This window comes from Eleutherodactylus coqui, chromosome 1 (genome assembly GCF_035609145.1).
Source record: "Eleutherodactylus coqui strain aEleCoq1 chromosome 1, aEleCoq1.hap1, whole genome shotgun sequence".
Classification (NCBI taxonomy): Eukaryota; Metazoa; Chordata; class Amphibia; order Anura; family Eleutherodactylidae; genus Eleutherodactylus; species Eleutherodactylus coqui.
This window is the reverse complement of record NC_089837.1, coordinates 334415750-334436398: the sequence shown is the minus strand read 5'-3', so window position 1 is coordinate 334436398 and position 20649 is coordinate 334415750. Positions and strand designations below refer to the sequence as shown.

At 46.1% G+C, this 20649-nt stretch overlaps 1 protein-coding gene across 1 annotated transcript; it reads left to right on the top strand.

Annotated features, from left to right (window-relative positions):
* The first annotated feature begins 1328 nt into the window (after positions 1-1328).
* Positions 1329-13861, top strand: SMG8 (SMG8 nonsense mediated mRNA decay factor). Its single transcript, XM_066575779.1, has 4 exons — positions 1329-2951; positions 5393-5538; positions 8296-9177; positions 11692-13861. Exons 1-4 carry the CDS (start codon positions 1421-1423, stop codon positions 11887-11889), a joined length of 2757 nt encoding a protein of 918 aa, XP_066431876.1. The 5' UTR covers positions 1329-1420; the 3' UTR covers positions 11890-13861.
* Positions 13862-20649: the final 6788 nt, after the last annotated feature.

Here is a 20649-nt window from a genome sequence, read left to right as displayed (position 1 = left end):
TCAGCTATGGCTACTTTTCGGGGTAGGGCTTATATTTTAACCCCCCTCCCTTCCCCATGAAAATCCTAGCATGTAGTACTACTCATTTGCGGTATCACCGTGAGAAACTGCAGCGATGCGATATCACTGCGATTTTCTTGCGCCGATGCCGTGTCGTTCGTGTGAATGAGGCCTAAAAAAGGAAAATTTACTTCTAAAACTTGGTGTTTTTTGCCTTCCTCTGGATCAACGGAGGGGAAGGGGGTGGGTAATAGGCTAAACTGGATAGACATGTTTTTTCAGCCGCAGGGCTCCTTCACACAGATGTATGTGTTTTTACGCAAATCAGAGGAATGCATTTGTGCTATTAGTCTTTTTTGCAAGCGGTTCAGCGTATTTTAGAGTACTTTTTGCGCACACAGAGCATGTTCATTTGTGTGCGGCAGACAAACACGCCTCAATTGAAAAAGCTATTAAGCCTGAGTTCCATGTTTTCTTCTTTTCACAGAATTGTGACGTGTTTCGTGTATTCCTCTGCATATTGCGCACACCCCTATAGACTTCTATGGGGATTCTTAGTGCACAATTGCGCAGAAAGACAAAGCATGTTATATTTTTGGCGCAAGCAAGAATTGCCTTTGCAAAAACAAAGAAATGTTAATGAACCATTGAAATCAATGGGCACTATTCTCTGTATTATGCGCACAAATACGCCCGTGCGGCGCCGCCCTCAGGGCTCCTGCAGATGATGGTTTAACACAAATCTAAACCCCCTTTTTTTTTTATGGAGTCATACACATGAGCGCGGCATGCTACATCTTTTCACGCTCCTCGAAACACATTGCCCATTGATGGAACAGTAAAACACATCGCACGGCCTGCGAGGTTCGCCATGGAAAACAATCACAACTTTTCTGAAGTGTTGAGAGGCGTTTTTGACAGGAAAATATCATGCAGCACCGTGTAAAACTCGCCCGCGTGAAGGAAGCGTTACTGCACTTCTTTCCGCTGCCGGGCTTGTTCACATTGGCGCGGGACACAACCGTGCCATATTTGAACAGGCATCGCAGCCTAACTATTGCATATTTGCGCACCCCCATAGACTCCTATGAAGCCTGAGGTGGGCACATGCGAACAAAAATAGATCATGTCGCGTATTTCTTCGCCAGATGTAAAAACGCTCCATGAGAGGGCAGCCATTAAACCAAGGCCGCCTTTTGGATGCGGTTTAAGGGCAGCCGCCCTTATGTCATGTAATGCTGCCGGATAGCAATGAGGGCTAGCTGACAGCAGAGGGCGCTCTGCACAACTCGCAGTCACTGCGCCTCATTGGAACGCTAACTCTACACTCCTGTTCCTAGCCGGACGCTTCTAGTAGTGCCACCACGAGTGTGCAGCTTTATTTCGGGTCCCCCAGCCGTCATTGCGGCTAGAAGGGACCATGAAGACGTCGTCGGGGGCGGTCGGCTCATCGCTGCTGCGGGAGCTGCTGAGCTCGGAGCCGGGCTGGAAGGAGGACGAGGTGTGCGTGGTCGGGGTGTTCGGGAAGACGGCGCTGCTGCAGGGCGGCTGGGACAAGGGCTGCCTGGTGAACTCGCTGTGTGACCGCCATGTGTTCCCGCTCTTCCAGCAGCCGCCGCAGCAACCCCGGGAGCGCAGCGTGCTGCAGGCGTACTACGAGCAGGAGTCCCGGGTGCTGTACGTGCTGCTCACCGGCATCAGCGACACGGGGCAGCTGTCCCGGGCGTGCGAGGAGCTGGGGCGTGGGGTGTCGCACGCCGAGGCCCACGAGTGGTGGAAGGACGAGGAGAAGCTGCACTGCATGCACCTGCTCTACCTGTTCTCTGTCTGCCACCTGCTGCTGCTGCTGCACCCCGCCTGCTGCTTTGACATTGCCTACGAGAAGCTCTTCCGGGCGCTGGACAGCGTGCGCCAGAAGCTGCTGCCCTCGCTCAAGCCGGCGCTAAAGGAGTGCCCTGTTGGGCTGGAGTGGAAGCTGAACGCCCGCCCATGCCCTCCGCGGCTGCTGTTCGTCTTTCAGCTGAACGGAGCCCTCCGGGGGGTTGAGCCCACCCGGGGTGCTGGGCAGCCCGCCACCGAGAAGCCCAAGAAGCACTCGCCCAAGAGGAGGTTGCAGCACGCCCTGGAGGATCAGATCTACCGCATCTTCCGCAAGAGCCGCGTCCTGACCAACCAGAGCATCAACTGCCTGTTCACCGTGCCCGCCAACCAGGCCTTCGTGTACATTGTGGCCGAGCAGGATGATGACCCAGTGGGCATGCTGCTGGACGGCCTGCGGCACAACTGCACCGTTAGGGACCCTGAGCCCGGCAGCATCTCCGGGCCCCGCCGCTTCCAGATGATGAGGCACAGCCGGCAGCAGCTGTCCTTCACGGCGGAAAGCAGTGCAGGGCTGTCCGGGCAGCTGGTGGACTGCACCCTGCGGGAATTCCTCTTCCAGCATGTGGAGCTGGTGCTCACCAAGAAGGGCTTTGATGACAGCGTGGGCAGGAACCCGCAGCCCTCACACTTTGAGCTGCCCACCTACTTGAAGTGGGCCAACGTGGCCCTGAAGTTGTACGAGGTGATCATAGAGAATAAAGATGACGACCCTCCAGCCTTCCCGGGGGGCTATCCTCCAAAGCTGCTCGCCAACATGAAAGTACTGGAAGGCTATTTGGATGCCGATACGAAATTTTCGGAAAACAGATGTCAAAAAGCTCTTCCAATGGCGCACAGCGCCTACCAGTCCAACCTGCCCCATAACTACACCACCACGGTCCATAAGAACCAGCTGGCACAAGCGCTCAGGGTGTACAGCCAGCAGGCGCGGGGGCCGGCCTTCCAGAAGTACGCCATCCATCTCAACGAAGACTGCTACAAGTTCTGGAGTAGCGGCCACCAACTATGCGAGGAGAGGAGTCTGACCGATCAGCACTGTGTGCACAAGTTCCACCTGCTTCCCAAAGCAGGTAAATGCTGGGGGGGAGGGGGTGTTCAAAAGGAGTCAAGCTGATGTCTACAACGTGATCACCTAAAATGCGTCTCATATGGTGCCAGTACAATAATACTTTAATATAGTTTTTGAACCTTTTTTTTTTACATATATATAATTTTTTTTCTGACCCTCTTAATGCTACAGGCTGTACATTTACGCCGTGTAGGCTCACAGTTTGTATGGAGGGAGATCGCAGGTCCCCCATCGCACGATGACGATAAGCCGTGCCAATGATCAGAGCTGTTACATCTTTAAATACAACTGTCAAGTCTGACAGCGGCATTTAATGTCCTGATCGGTGTTCAGGGTCCTGCAGTGCCCCCCTACGATGAGATTACGGGATGCCGTGTGGTTGCCATGGCAGCCGGAGGCCTTCTAAAAGCCTGTCAGATAAAATGCCTGTCAGACTGTGGTATCATACTGCAAAAGCACTCAAACCATTGCAAGTACTTGTTCCCTATGGGGACTAAAAAAAAAATAGAAATTGTTTAAAACAGTTTAATTATTTAAAAAAAAAATAAAAGGTAGTAAGTTTAAAAAAACAAAACCTTTTGCCGTACTTATAATAAAAGAATCTAAATAATTAAACCCAAAAAACCTATTTGGTATCCCTGAATCTGTAAAAGTCCGACCTATCAAAGTAGCGCATTATTTACCCCGCTCAGTCACTGTTATCAGAAGGGAAAAAAAAGAATGCCAGAATTGCGAGGTTTTTTTCACCTCGTCTCCAAGATAAAATGTAATAACAATGGAGTACCCCCAAAATCATATGAACTCCAAAATGGTACCAATAGAAACTACAGGACGTCCTGCAAAAAATGATCCCTCGCACAACTATGTCGACAGAAAAATAAAGTATAGAACAAAGTTATAATAAAGGTTATCAGGCCATTTTTGTTGTAGTTTGTGCGCCATAGAAGCAAGACGCACCGAGGGCAGAATTTTTCTTTTTTTTTTTTCTCCATTTCACTCCACTTAGAAGTTTTTTATTACGTTCTATAGTATATTAAATAGTCCCGCAAAAGCAAGACCTCAGACACCTACGTCAATGGTTAAATAAGAGTTATGAATTTTTAAGAAGGGAGGAGGAAAAAACTAAATTTGCGCGTGGGTAGGGGTTTAAAACAATTCTAGGTAACGTCACTCATTTTGTAAAAACACTCCTCGTGTGTATAATTCTATATTCTATGCTGTCCTAGTGTGCAGTCCATACTTTATTCTAGTATGCACCACTTCCTATCACACAGGATGTCCTATGGTAGATGTTGACGTGCGCATCCTGCGCTATACTTCGTGATGGACAAGACTAGTTCTGTCCCTATATGTGCATGCACATCAGTAGGAGTGTCACATCCCTGGAATCAGCTCTTCGGCCCCCAACTTTGGTTTATGGGGCTCACAGGAGATGACATATTCCCTTTAAAGCCGACATGTCAGAAGTGTCAGATCCTCGGTAATGTTCTGTATTGAAGGAGATTAGAACTAGTCTAAGTGGTGTGTATTTACTATGAAGTTAATTGTAACTGCAAGTTCATGGCGGTCAGACTGCCACTTTTCTATAGGCTTCAGATGTGGCCATTGATTGTATAAGTTCAGCACGGGGGATTCCTACCCCTAATGGGGCTTTTTACAGGGCTTTATACCTGTTCATTTTTAAATGATGATTGGGGCAGCCACCTAGGGCCTCTGATGTAGTATAGCACAGATGACTGTCCTGTATAATAGGACTGCTATCTGAAGGTCTAGAAACAGGTTTTAAAGGGTTTACTGAGATTGGAGTACCCCTTTCCGATGAATGACATACTGGTTGTTAGGAGTAACCCCACTATTCTCCACCTTCCTTTTTTTTAACGAGTTACATCAAATGAACCTCTTGTATGCCATTTTTATAAGTTAGGTTTTTATAGATAACATCTATACTTTTAACACCCCTGTAGGTCTCATTATGTTTTAAGGAAGAGCTTTCATGTCCTCATGTCAGCAGGGCTGGCTGCAGCTCCAATAACTTCAGCGATGTCTTCCATTATCATGTTCTCCCCCATGTGGGTTCTGCACTGTGACTGTGTCAGATGGGCGGAGCTCACTGTCAGTCAAGTCTGATGTCACCCATTAACAGTGATTGTGAGACTGCCCGCTTGTCACATTCACAGTGCTGGGAGAGGCATCTAGGAAGTCTTCACAGGACACTGGAGTAAGTATAAACAAAAAGCCATAATTGTAGTCAGCGGGCCGCAGCTGCGAGGCTATGGAGCTAACCCCACTGACCTGCGGACATTACGGGTCCTCTTAACTGTCAGTACAAGATGGTTAGGTAATGCAATAAAGTAATGACAGCGATGTGAGGGGACAGCTGTCTGTCTTCGTGGGGCTTTACATAAACTAAATGGCTTTTTCCTTTTCATGTCATGATTGCAGGAGAAAAAATCGAGCCAGATAGAAATCCACCTATTCTGTACCATAACAGCCGAGCGAGGTCTACTGGGAACTGTAACTGCGGGAAGAAGCAGGCGCCCAGAGAAGATCCGTTTGACATCAAGGGTGCAAATTATGATTTCTACCAGGTATTGTATAATAGATGATGATGATTGTGGGTCGGACGTGGCAGCTCGGCAGCATATGATAGAGGTTGGGCCCAGGTTAATAGCAATGCAATCTTTAAAGAGACAGCTGTGTAAATGCCTGAGAAGACTTGCCCTGTCCAGCTGACATAGAGAAAGGAGTCACTCAGTGTGTGGGGGGCTGACTGCAGGAGATAGAAGTATTCTGGGACCCTCTGCATGGACTCTGCTGGTGCCTGTTTACAGGACTTTAGTGAGTGGATTCCATGATGAGTGTGACAGATATGGGAATGTACAAGTGGTTGACTTCGCTGCTGCAGTCAGGTTCGATCAATGCTTCTAGAAGGTAAGGCTCTTTTCACATCTTTAGGGTGCATTCAGATGACCGTATATCGGCTGGGTTTTCACCCGATATACGGCGTCCCTCTCTGCAGGGGGAGGAAGCTGGAAGAGCCGGGAGCAGTGCACTGAGCTCCCGCCTCCTCTCCGCCCCTCGCCACTACTTGCAATGGGAGGGGGAAGGGGCAGAGCTATGCCCGGAGACATAGCTCCGCCCCTCCCATTGCGAGGGGTGGAGAGGAGGCGGGAGCTCAGTGCACTGCCCCTGGCTCTTCCAGCTTCCTCCCCCTGCAGAGGGACGCCGTATATCGGCTGGGTGTGAAAACTCAGCCGATATATGGTCATCTGAATGCACCCTTAGTGTGTCCGGCCTCCCTCACACAGACGTTTTTTTACCACAATTAGTGCGGCGCTAATCGTGGTGTAACACTCCCATTGTTTTCAATGGGACCGCTCAGACAGCCACTTGATCACAGTCCTTTCCAGTGGCGAGATTTTCGAGCGGCGTTTGTTTTATTTTTGCCAGTTTAGCGCACCTTATCAATGATGAGGCATGCTAAACTCTGCTGTCTGCTTCAGCTCCCTGCGTCCGAAAGTAAAAGTAAAATCGTGGCGTTTCCTGCAACACGTGTTTGAGGGGGGGCCTCCAAGGTTTCAATCAGGAGGGTTTCTGACACAAACCTCATGTATATATCTATCAGATTCCACTAAGTGGAAAAAAAAAAAATGTATTGTCTATTACTGTATTCCTCGGTATGGAATAGCATGGTCTCTTGCGCTGCTCCATTCAATAAAAAGCTAGAAACCTTGATGGAAATCTCCAGAACAGAGGATGAATTTGGCATCCGTTGGGAAAATGAGGGTCTATGCATTTTTTTCTGCCTAAGGCTAACTTCACACGGGTGAGCGCGATATTGGACCGTGAATCACAACCCGAAATTGTGCTCACCAGCATGTGATTTTGCAGTGGATACGAGGCATTTTTGGAACAAAACCACCTTGCATCACTTTGGGAAAAGCAGCGATCCTCTGCTGTGGCTGACAGCCGCAGTGGAACTTCGCGGAGTTTCTCCCATTTTTTTTTTTGTGGGAAGACCTTGCAAAGCACGTGGTGCAATGCTACCGCCAGCCTCATTGAAAACAATGGGAGTGCGATGCGAGAGTATGCAGAAAGATAGGACGTGCCACGATTTGTTACCCACATCGAGCTGCAATGTGGGAAAACAGGGCGCATGTGTATGACTCCATTCAAGCGAATGGGGTTTATATTCGTGCATCTTGCAGCGCACAAATCTGGCACAATTTTCTTGCCTGTGTGAAGCCGACCTAAAGCATCTTATGTGTTATTGATATCAAGAGGTGACACTTGACTCTATGACATGTGAATAACTGAAGTTTTTATAGGGAACGTGTCACCAGGCTTATGCTGTCTGACCCACTGGCCACATTGCTGTCATGTATGGTGGTTTCAGAAAAAAAACATACTTTGAAAATCCCTCTGAAATGAGGGTTAGAGTCACTGGGGAAGGGCCTTCCTGGTCTCTACCCATCTGCACTACCTAGATTAACAGGACCCTCCCTGTTTGTGTATACGGAGGGACCTGTCAGTGTTTACCAAACTCCCAACTTCCCCAGCAGATCATGTTTTCAGGATTTCAATAGTATTGCACAAGTGATGTAATTATTGTCTCAGACATTGCCAGCGGTGTTCTCTCCAGAGAATATCCTCAACCATGGCCTGTTGGGGAAAGGGGGGGTCACTGGGACCAGAGTTTGGGAAATGGTAGTCTAGGTGATCCAAGAGCAGGGAGAGGCTGAGGAGGGCCCTGCGCCATAACTCTGACCTGCATTATGAGCGGCTCTTCTGAGGTGTACCAGCCTTTCAGAATAAAATCTTTTATCTGCAGTGGGGGTGCCTGCCCCGATTTCATGCTGCCAGTGGTTGATGAAGCGTAAAAAATGGTCACGGGTTCACTTTACTTTGAAAAAATATATATTTTATATAATGTTTAAGGGCTAATAAAAGCATTTTGACTGTTTTCAGACTCCTGAATAGTTTGTGGAAATGGCAGTAAGACTATTCCCACTGCTTTCAGGGTTTCCATTCTCCTGTTCTACTATGAGAGCAGGAAGATTAAATCCATCCTGTGATGGAATTGAAAGAACCCCACAGACTAGAATGGGGTCGCTTTTGGTTTCCATCATGCCCCCAGACTACATAGCTCAGCATGCTGCACTATTTCTTTGGGATTTGCAGTGATGTTCACAGAGCCTACTTGTAATGCCTCTAATCCACGATAAAATCTTCATATTTTTACTACAGTTATAAAGGACAATCATAAGTACTCTCCAAATGTAGCATTGTATTGATTTGCATCGTTTTAATTCACTGTATTTTTTCCTTTTTGTGATATTTCACAGATGCTTGAAGAGAAATGCTGTGGAAAGCTGGATCACATTGATTTTCCAGTTTTTGAGCCAAGCACACCAGACCCTGCTCCCGCCAAAAATGAGGCACCTTCTACATCTCAAGAAGGGGATGTAGAAGGGGAGAAGTTGAAAGATAAGGAACCTCAAACACAGGGTGAAAGTACTAGTCTGAGCCTTGCCCTTAGTTTGGGCCAGTCCACTGATAGCCTTGGAACGTACCCAGCTGACCCCCAAGCAGGCGGAGATAATGTTGATGCTCCCGGACATGGTACAGAGGAAAAAGGGGAGAAAAGGCCCAGTTTAGTGGATCGTCAAGCATCCACTGTTGAATACCTCCCTGGTATGATGCATTCAAACTGTCCAAAAGGCCTGCTTCCTAAATTTTCAAGCTGGTCGCTAGTAAAACTTGGCCCTGCCAAGTCTTATAACTTCCACACAGGGTTAGATCAACTTGGATTTATCCCAGGGACCAATTATCTGATGCCTTGGGACATTGTCATCCGTACCAAACCAGAAGATGATGGGGACCTAGACACTAACTCTTGGCCGGCTCCTAACAAGTCAGTACCTGGGAAAAGAAGTGGAGCCGTAACCGGAAGAGGTCGGAGAAGGGATGATATCGCAAGAGGATTTGTTGGCTTTGAGTATGAGGACTCGCGAGGGCGCAGGTTTATGAGCTCTGGTCCGGATAAAATAATGAAAGTTCTAGGCAATGGGCCTAAGGAATCTGCAGTTAAAGCCCTCAACACGGACATGCCTCTGTACATGTTGTCGCCATCTCAAGGGCGAGGTCTTAAACCTCATTATGCCCAGCTCATGAGACTGTTTGTTGTGGTTCCTGATGCTCCTTTACAAATTGTATTGAACCCCCAGGTAAGGTCTCAAATACTGCTCTTGCTTTAGGAAATTTTTGGTTGGAATGGGTGGAAAGTGGCAGTTTTGCTGTGTTTAGATTTTGGTATTTATTTGTAAAAGGAGCCGTCCTACAACCATGTGAGGAAAGCCTAAAATAAGCCCTGAAAGTACATATTTCAATCCGCTTTGGTACAGCTCCGAAATGCCATATAGTGGTATACTGCTTGTTGATTGACATGACTTCTCTTTTGTCTTTATTGCTAAACTGACCTACTTTTAGGCTACATTCACATAAGTGCAAATATGAACTCCATTCTTTTAAATGAAGTCATACACATGAGCCATGTTTTTCCTCATAGTGATGGTGCAAGGTAAAAAACTCGCTGCATCTCCCATTATTTTCAATGGGACCTTAAAGACAACACATGGCACTCGCATGCTGTGCGATGTTTCCTATTGAAATCCTTGTGTACTGGCTGCATGCCGCCCATTGCCATGTACTATCTTGGCGTGTATGCGCATGTAATATGCACCAAGATAGAGCATGCTGGGAGTTTCTTTTTTGCGTGTGAGTTTTTACGCAATTTGTGTGAGCGGTACCATGGCCAACTATGGGAGACTGGTATAGCATATTCTGCATGCAAAACGTACAAGTGGTATACGCATTACTGACACACTTGTGTAAGTCCGGGCTTATTTGTTCTTGGAGGGAATGGGTTGCTGCCAGAATCATTTGTCAGTGGATTATTCTCCTCTCTCCATGGAGAACACATGTAAGCTCACTCTGCCTGCGTATGGGGAGATCAGGAGGAATATATGTTGGCTGAATGACTGTCCAGCTGACGGCTATTTCTGGTATATGGCCGCCTTAACAACACTTGCCCTAATGCAATGTCTGATCTTAATCCAATTCATATTCCACTCCTCGAAGCTCTTTCTGCTGGTACAGATCACTCCCAAGTCACTGGCTCACTTACTAGTATTTATGACCCTCTTGTTTGTGTGGATGCTGCACTGTCCAACCCAACGTGTATTATCAGTTACTGTATTATCACCCTCATATCTTGTATATAGTAAGGTCTAATGGCTCCTTTCTGCGGGATTCTAATCGATTTGTGTAAATGCATGCAGCGACTGAACGAGAGTTGTTCAGTCATTCACCTTCTGCATGCAGAAAACTGAACCGTGTGCTTTACAGTGTGAACAGCAGTCGGTCACTTCTGAATGACTGTCTGCTTATAGTGAATACAGGCGGGCCAGGGAGAGCGGTTCCCGGCCGCACCGCCTCCATGCCGGCAGCGCTGTGAGCGATACCAGTGATCACTGGGGAGTGTGTCGGGAATGGTTTGTTTCAGAGCTCTCGGCTATCTCTTTCCTCAAAGCAGTGCCAACTGTTTACGGAGGAAGAGTAGAATAAACATGTAGTAGCGTAGTGGTCAAATCTATGTAGCGCTAACACCTTATAGCAAAGGACCCCTTAATTCGGGGCTAGACCAAATCTGGTCTCAATGGCAACTAGAAAATCGTCTCTAGAGATTGGGCTTTGCTCACTTCTCGCTGCGTGTAAACGCTCCCTGCTCAATGTTTCACATAGAATGTGAAGTGCTGACCAAGAATTCAGCAATGCTCAGCAGTGATCTGCCTGCCTAAATGTTCTACATGACCGTGAACAGCTAGCAGTGCCATCACCTGCTTGTGCAGTCGTTTACAGACAGTCGTCCCGTGTAAATTGGGCATTGGCTAGCGGCTAGGACTTTGTAGTTGAAGAGAATGAGGCCCAATATCCATGGGTGGATTTGATTTGCTGAAGATCCGCAATTTAAGCCGCCCGTAGGGTAGCATGGGTGTACATACCTCAATTAAAACATGCGGATTTGTTTTCCAGATTCTGCATGCGAAAAACAGATTACCGTATGCTCCATTTTAGGGCAGATTCCATGCAGACTGCTTCCATTGAAGTCAAAGAAAGCCTTTCAATCCGTGGCCTGTCTGCAGCTAACATTGTGGACGGGCCGCAGATTCCGCAGAAAACCAGGGGTTTAAAAAAAAAAAACAAAAACCTGTACTGCACGTGTCCACCGGCCGGAACTTCCGCAGTACCGGAAAAAAAGGACAGGTACGTGTGGTTGCCGTCCGCGGGCAGGGTCTGATTCCGCTGCGGCCTCTGGCATGTGGAATGCGACCTGCCCGCGGACTCGAGGCCTAGATTCGCTAAATGAAGTGCTGTTACCAGGATTTTACACCCACCCCCATGATTAGTTTCAATCTGCTTCACTGAGAGGTTCTGCAACAATCTCCGTCCTCCAACAGTGCAGCATGTTGAAGCATAGAAAGTAAACCTAATTAAATCACTTCTGCGATTGTTTATTAAAGCTTTGTATGCGAAAATACTTGGATTAACAAAAAGTTGGTGAATGTGCCCATTACCATTAAGGATGCACGGTTGTACTTTTTAAAGAAAACGTGTCAAAAACTAAAGTTGTCAGCTATAACAATGAATGTGAATTAACCTTTGTTTGCTGTTGTTTCTAGGTGCAGCCCGGACCGACTCTATGTCCTATTTTTCATCCTGAAAAGCAGGAAATTATTCTGCCAGCTGATGGATTATGGGTATTAAGGTTCCCTTATTCGTATGTGACGGAACGAGGACCATGTTACCCTCCAAAAGAAAACCAACAACTGATCACTTACAAAGCAATGAGGGGGATATTAAAAGTGGTCACTCTGTAGTACATCCTGCAGCCCACCGCTGCTTCACATCTTCTGTTGTCCTTGTTGAATGATATTCTTTTATTGGGATCGATGAAATGAGTGACTTAATAATTGCATAATCAGTTATACTATTGGCTCATTTCTAAATCCCAATCCCCACTAACAGGAGTAAGTTTTCCAGTTTTGTTTAGTCATATTTCCTGATTTGTCATTCACTATGTATTATTTGTACAGTTACATAATTTAATGGACTAAATCAGAAAATAATCTGTCGGCTGTAGAGAATATGGTCCGCTGTGCCTGGCCTGTGACTTTCTGCTATAGTTCTCGCCTTGAAGGAATAGGGGAGCGGTCTGCAACTGGGGCTTCCTATACCCTTAAAAGTGAATGTGCCACACTCAATATGGAGTCTGATTTGCAGGTATCATGTTATAGAGAAGGAGAAGCCGAGTAGAGTGATGTATAGGTTTGTGGGGAAAGATTCAGTATTAATGGTATTTTACTGAAATCCCTGCTCTTTCTATGGTTAGGAGACCAGCGGGTGGCTCTATCAGTGACTGACAGCCTTCCCTATGACTGCTTACCAAGAAAACTGTTTAGACACCCAGTTTGCTGTCTTATTGGTGATGATCATAGTAAGAGTAAGGATTTCAAGGAATAAAATTCAATAAGGTCGGGCGTACAATTGCTGTGTTTGCGGGTTGCGCCCAAGAGCTTCGGGCACAACTGGCATCGGACACATGCCAGTGTGCTGTCCAATAAACAGTCGGCGTGCACGTTTATATGTATTTTTGTATGTCCTAATTCTCGGCCATGATATGTACAAGAATAGGACATGATGAGTTGTGGTTTTTTCTTTTTTTTATTAAGACGACAGTATGTATAGCCTCATAGGCTATAGTGTGTGTGTGTGTGTGTGTGTGTGTGTGTGTGTGTGTGTGTTGTACGCTGCCTGTAAATTAATAGTTTCAGCATGTACAGCCAAACATGCTCATATGCCAGAGGCTTAACTTTCTCCTTTATCTATTCCTACAGTACCATACATCAATCTGCTCATCATTTCCTACTCCATTACATAGAGCTCTTAGATCGCACAGCATTTCCCATTTTAAAAATAATTTTGAGCGGGCTGTCCAAAATTGGATCACCCAGCAGAAAACCTAATTAACGCAGATCTCTGCCGAAAGCCATCCCATTTGTGTTTATGCTTCTTTGCCTTCTGGCCACGCATGATGTTGAGACCAAAGAGGGATGGCTACAGAATTAGCCCAAACATTACAAGTAAAATAAAGTGCACATTGCCTGTCTAGTATGTTTTTCTTAAGCCTATCTCACATTTGTGTTGGAACCTCCGGCTCAAAATACTGGAAGAAAAAGCAATCCCTGAATGAGTAGGAAAGCAGAACCTGAACGCAGGTGTGAAATTACCCCAAGGCCGGGCTCACACTACCGTCTGTTTACTGCGTGATATGCGGTAACTCGCAGGCAATCAATTGCATTGCCTTACGCAGTTCCAATCCCATTAGCATGTCAGAATTGTGTATATACATGAGATAGAGCCCATTGTTGTCTATAGGTTCATATATACGTGCGCCTATACGCAATTAGATTAATAAGCAACGGTACACCAAATGTAAACAAAAAATAAAAATTAGGTGTACTATGCGTGAGTACGCCGTTATGCACAGTGCAATTTCGCCGCCATGTACAGCAGCACGCAGGGTAATAGCCGGCTCTACAGCTACAAAAGCCCTGTAGGACACCAATAGCGGTTTACGCTTCTGGACGTGTGAGCCCGGCCGAGGGGTGATTTTGTTCTCTGTAAGATTACTGCTTTACAATGTTTACTTTGTGTGATTGGGTAGGCCATGAGTGGGCTATAAAACATGCTAATCATCATGCATTAAATATGGTATTGTGTGCACATGTAATATACAAGTAATTGTGTGGTTTTACACTGTAAAGTAAAGCGCTTTCCTCTAACGTGTAAGTGGCATTTTCTGTCCGTTAACAGCGTCATTGTTGTCTTCTGCGTTATGTAAATAACTAAATTATGAATTGTTCAGTGTTCTCTGAAATCGCTGATGAGATTGTATCTTGTAGTATCTGAATGGAATGTAAAGTTGGTAGTTCATGAAGTAAATTAATATGTGTGCATTCTGTTCCATCGACCAGATTCCTGAGAAGGGTACGTGATCTGTTGTAGTGAAAGGGAGGGTTTTGCATTTCTGGTAACCATAGAACTTACAGTCCAGGTACGCATTCTCCACATCTGATCAAAATGTATCAGAAAAGTTGTGGGTGCTACCCGATGAACACCTTATCTAAATAATGGGTGCTGGGTGATCACACTGGTAAACAGATCAGACACACTATCATAGAGAAGTATATAAATCCACCCATACACCAATAATACATTAACTAAGTACAGACTAAATAATGATTTTTATTAAACATATTATAACTCATACAGAATATAATGCATAAAAATATAAACGCTAAATGTAATCAAGCATAACCGTAAGATAACACTTAAAATACTATGCAGGGACGTCCATACTACATATATGCAACACTGTCAAGATAAATATTCAGCTAATCAATCCAAAAATAAGGTATTGACAATATAGCAGCAAAGTGCTATGTGCATAAACAATAAAAGGGAAGGGACTTGTTATTTGTATAGCGCCAACTTATTCCGCAATGCTTTCAGGTAATTTATTACCACCCACCAAGCAGCCTAGTCATTTTAACAACCTCGGAAGGATGGAAGGCTGAGTCAACCTTAAGACGGCTACCTGAACCAAGCGGGGATTGAACTCGCAACCTTCAGGTCATGAGTGAGAGCTTAGGATTGTATTTCTGCTTCCTTACAACTCTGCGTCAGTCCATGCATCTAAATAAAGTAAGCACTAAAATACACATACTAGGCATATCCTGTCTCAAAAGTCACAGAAAAATCCAGGGCTTTGCATGCAAAATTTGCCAGTCAGTGGGCAAAATTCATGTGTGGAATTCCGAGAAGGAAAATCAGAAAATCATGTTTGCGCATCACAAAGTCACATGTCCCTTCTTGACCCTGAAATGCTTGGTTCCACATCAGAATTCTGCGTCCAGATTTAGTCCATTGACAGAACAAATTCCACGTACAGATCTGCGACAAAAACAACAGATTTTGACCTTTTTTTCAGGTGTAATTTGCCGTAGAGTTTTCCACAAAGAATCCTGCCTCAAAAAACGTGTCAATCTGCGGCTCTGCACACGGAATTTGTCCTGGTAATGGGCAAAATCCACGGGCGGAATTCTGATGGGACAATCAGTGACGTGCCACTTCATGACGTGGAAACACTTTACTCTGCATCATAATGCCGCGTGTGGATTTTGTTCATTGGCAGGAAAAATCCTGCATGAGGAACTGCGCCAAAATAAACGCTTTCTCAGGCGAAATTTGCTGTGGACAATTCCATGGCTAAGTTTGCAATGTGAAATATCCCCTAAGGGCTCCTTCATACGGGGACATATCTGCTGACTTTCCACAGCGGAAAATTGGCAGCAGGGGCCAAATCCACACCGAAATGATGCAGGTTCAAACCTTTGAATTTCAAATCTGCTTTAGAATATTTGCGCTCCATGCGGATGTGATTTTTAAACCTCTCTCCCCCATGGCTTGTAGTGGACATTTCTGCAGCATGTACGTCTCATGAAGACTCCCTAACATCATCATGATTCACTGTGCTGCAGACTATGCAACAATGTTACAATATTCCCAATTGCCTTCATCTGAGATTTCACCCCTTCCAAGACCAAGCCTATGGATAGAGGTAGGAATCCCGTGTTGGTCTATGTTCACAGGGGGTGAATTTGCAGCAGATTATCCACATGCTTTACATAAGAGAAACAGTGCAGCAAGTCTGCATAAAATCCACAACATTGGTGCAAATTTCTTGTCTGTCCACATCAAATGATGCGGATTTAGGCCTCCTTCCCACGAACGGATTTCCGCCGCGTAATTCGTGGCGAAAATCCGCTGCATTGCCCGCAGCTATTAGGTTCTATTGAACCTAATAGCTCAGGGCACATGGTGCGGAATTCCTCCGCGGAATTTCGCACCGTGAAATCTCCCATCCTCACCCGTGGCATGCTCTATTTGCCGCGGGTGTACGTGCGGACGGCTTCCATTGCAGTCAATAGAAGCCGTCCGTTCACGCTATCTCCCGCTGTAGCACAGCGGAAGATAGCGTGAAAACGCTTCCCCGATACCGCGTCATGTGACGCAGTGGGCGTGTCACGTGACGCGGCCGGCGTGTCACATGACGCGGTGGGCGGGGAAGCGTCCTGCGGGAGCGAGGACACCGGATCCGCTGGTAAGTATAGGATCTCTAGGGGGGCGCCGTGACGGGCTTCGCCACGGATTATTCCGCAGGGGAGCCCGTCACGGCCGTGTACAGCCGGCCTTACTGCGGATGTTCTCAGCTACATATGCACACACTCTTATTGGGCATTATTACTACATACAGTACTCTCACACTTTTAAAAACTTCTTAACCCCTTAGTGACGGAGCTTTTTTCCATTTTTGTTTTTTCCTCTTCCCTTTTAAAAAAATCTTAACTCCTTTATTTATCTATCAACATCGCTGTATGAGGGCTTGTTATTTGCGGGACGAGTTGTCTTTTTCAATGGTGCTATTTAATGTACCATATAATGTACTGAAAAACGTAAAAACAAATTCCAAGTAGAGAGAAATGGAAAAAAAACCACATTCTTCCATCTTTCGGTGCGTCCTTTTTCTCTGTCACACAAATTGCAACAAAAATGACCCGATACCTTTATTCTATGGGTCAGGACGATTACTGCGATACCAAACTTATATAGTTCTTTATTATTTTTTTTTGCTGTACTACTTGTATTTTTCTTTTTAAGATATGTCCTTTTTTTAAATTTTCTGTCTCCATATTCCACAATAACTTTTTTATTTTTCTGCCGACATAGTTGAGTGAGGGCTCATTTTATGCGGTACATCCTGTCGTTTCTGTTGGTACTATTTCTTGCGTACTATTGACTTTTTTTGATAGCTTTTTATTACATTTTTTCTCCTAGGTAGGGTGACCAAAAAAGTGCATTTTTTTGGACGACGTTCACCGTGCGGGGTAAATAATGCATTACTTTGACTTTTACGGACGCAGTGATACCAAATATTAATTTTTGGTTTAATATTTTGATTTTTTTTATTGCAAATATGGCAAAAGGTTTTTGGTTTTTTTTTTACTTTTATTACTTTTTTTTAATGATTAGTAAAACTTTATTGTTTTTATTTTTACACTCTCTTTTAGTCCTCGGGGGTGGGGGTGCACAACATGTGATGCTCTGATTGCTCCTGCAGTATGATGTAATGCCATAGCATTACATAATACAGCATTCTGTATGATGTAATGCTAGGGGGGCGGCTTGATGGGCTGTCTGTCAAGACAGCCCTGGGGCCTTTTAGAAGGCCCCCGACTGCCATGACACCTGCACGGCTCCCCTGATCTCAGCACGCGGGGACCCCCAAACACTGGTAGGGGGATTTAAATGCCACTGTCAGAATTGATAGCGGCATCTAAAGTGTTAATAGCTGCGATCGGCCGCACGGCTGATTGCAGCTATTGCCTGTGAGTGTCAGCTGTAATAAACAACTGACGCCCGCGCTGTATGGAGGGAGATAGCGTCCGGCAGGACATAAATGCACTATGTGGCCCTCACTAAGGGGTTAATCTTTATCACATTCTGTTTTTCAGGATGGGTCTTTTTATGCCCTCTTACTTTTTGTGTTAACAGTGCTATATCTGGACTGCGTGAATCTGGACCTGTGCCGGCTTAAAGGCTGTGGATAGCTTCTATTACGTTTTTTTAAATCCATGTGCATTTACTCAAAAATAATTTCTGTATTTGGAAGGAATAAATAATTTTCTCTGGTTGCAGTGTGTTCCTATAGATATAGGTCATATACAGGAATCACTTATAGCAAGACGAGGCTATACTGAGACTGATGAGAGAAGGACCCCATTACATACAAAGGAGCTACCATGTCTATTCTCCGTGATCTGGCCAGATGTACTCCCCAGCTTCACAGAGCACGGAGGCCTTTACTTGCCGCTCTGAAAGAGAAAGACTTCCCCTATGGTGGGGGCCTCACCCCAGTGTCAAAGGTGAGGGCAAATCAGCACTATTTAAGTGACTGGGAGACCTTAAATTTCTTGGCACCCATGAGCTGTCTATTATGATTACTCTCCCAGTAGGGTCAACACCTATTACCTTTCTGCTCCTCCACCTATGGAGAAGCAGCTAAACATGGACTTCTGGTTCAAGGGAGTTTTCCTTCTGGCTTTAATGCTATAACCTGTGTTAGGTAAATTACCAAAACATTGGTGTATGACTTGCAGTTAGTGTCCCCCTTTACCACATTGGCTTTGATGCCGTCCCTACCCTACGCCCTGAACCGCGTACTGGCCTGGGCTTCTGGAAAGCACTGAAGTTATGCTGCTGCCTGGTGTGCATACTCCAACTCCTCTCTTGTATTCTGCTTTCAGTGCCATATCTGCTTTAAAGCACCATGGGTAGGAGTCAGAGTATGCATGCTGGGCAGCAGCATGTCTTTAACAATGAAGTTTCCTCTTTACTGCTTGCTGGAGGTCCGGAGGAGTAGAAGATTTGGGACTGGGGCTCACAACATTATTTCCTATTTTTACAGAAAAACATACTTCTTGAGTAGTTTTACTTGTCCAGTAGATCGCAGTGTGCACAGTCAGCAATGGTATCCATTACTGATACAGGCAGGGTTCAGATCCTAATTAAAGGGGTTGTCCCGCGAAACAAAGTTGGGGTATACACTTCTGTATGGCCATAATAATGCACTTTGTAATATACATCGTGCATTAATTATGAGCCATACAGAAGTTATTCACTTACCTGCTCCGTTGCTAGCGTCCCCGTCTCCATGGTGCCGTCTAATTTTCAGCGTCTAATCGCCCGATTAGATGCGCTTGCGCAGTCCGGTCTTCTCCCTTCTGAATGGGGCCGCTCGTGCCAGAGAGCTGCTCCTCGTAGCTCCGCCCCGTCACGTGTGCCGATTCCAGTCAATCAGGAGGCTGGAATCGGCAATGGACCGCACAGAAGACCTGCGGTCCACCAAGGGTGAAGATCCCGGTGGCCATCTTCGCAAGGTAAGTAAGAAGTCACTGGAGTGCGGGGATTCGGGTAAGTACTATCAGTTTTTTTTTTAAACCCCTGCATCGGGTTTGTCTCGCGCCGAACGGGGGGGGGGGGGGGGGCTATTGAAAAAAAACCAAAACCCGTTTCGGCGCGGGACAACCCCTTTAACTCCAAAGGAGATCTACCATCTGCAATGTAAATCCTTTATTGGGGTCTTTTACTTTGAGGGGGCCACTATGTGACCATTGGGGCCATTCAAGGAGCAAGTATGAGAACTGTGAGGGAACAAAAGGGACCACTATGGGGGCACAGAGAGGGCCACTATGAGACCTATGAAGGCACAGAAGGGGATCTATTGTTTACTGGGAACTCAGAGAAGGTGCTATCACTTGGTGAAAGCACAGAGGGGTATTACTTTTTAGGCAAACGAAGTGGCATAATTGGGATTTATTACTGTGTATTGGTTACAAAGGGACACATTATTTATGTGGGGCACAAAAATGGGTGCTGGTATTGTGTGGGGCACAATCCCTTCATCCCATTGCTTTCAATGAGGTACAGCTGTGCCAGCCCCATTGAAGGCAATGGTGAACAATTGCTGTCACAGTGTTCAGTGATGAGGGGACTCCTGGCGGAGAGGAAGGGATCCCCTGCCACTGCTGTCACAGCATTGGCAGAAGATCGCAATGTTATCCCTATGTTCTTAATAGGGGCGCTGCTGCTGCTGAAACGGATGCCACCAATATACACTAAATTGGGTACTGTTAGGGAAAAGTGATATGGAAAAAGACCTGGGGGTACTAGTTGACTGTAGACTTAACTGGAGCAACCAATGCCAGTCAGCTATTGCAAAAGCAAATAAAGTCTTGGGGTGCATTAAAAGAGGTATAGGGGCGAGGGACAAGAACATTATTCTTCCACTATAAAAGGCACTTGTCAGGCCTTCTCTCCACGGGGAAAATCAGGCCCATCGCGGATTCTCCATGCAGAATCCCACAGCGGGTCCCTCCTTTCCCGCGGACATGAGGCCTAAAAATAAGAATTTACATACCTGTCCGGACTCTGCGGATCTTCCCTCCGTCGCGGCCGGATCTTCTTTCTTTGGCCCGGCGGATGTGCTCAGCATATCCGCCAGGCCGAAGAAAGAAGATCTGGCCACGACGGAGGAAAGATCCGCAGCGTCCGGACAGGTAAGTTTTAATTCAGGTACGGGTGTTGCGCGGATTCGGTCGGTTTCCATAGGCTTCAATAGAAGCCTGCGGGAGCCTTCCCTGCGGTAGACCCGCACGAAAATGGAGCATGTCGCGTTTTTTTTCCTCACGCAGATCCGCGCCTTAAGGGAAAAATGACATCTGCAGGTATTTAACTACCTGCGGGTGTCCAATGCATCCTTATGGGGCGCGGAACCGCGTGCGGGAAAAACGCTGCGGACTTTAAATATTAATTATCCCGTGGACTTGAGGCCTAAAGCCCCACATGGAATACTGTGTACAGTTCCGGACACCGGTGCTCACGAAAGATGTTTCGGTGCTTGAGGGAGTTCAAAGTAGGGCAACTAAACTAATAAATGGAATTAGAGGACTGAAATA

Bases quoted from the DNA above. Each gene is read 5' to 3' on its own strand.
- SMG8 (XM_066575779.1), top strand. From the start codon at position 1,421: ATGAAGACGTCGTCGGGGGCGGTCGGCTCATCGCTGCTGCGGGAGCTG. The intron at 5,539-8,295 runs GTATTGTATAAT...GATATTTCACAG, and splicing joins CAAATTATGATTTCTACCAG to ATGCTTGAAGAGAAATGCTG. The intron at 9,178-11,691 runs GTAAGGTCTCAA...TGTTGTTTCTAG, and splicing joins AAATTGTATTGAACCCCCAG to GTGCAGCCCGGACCGACTCT.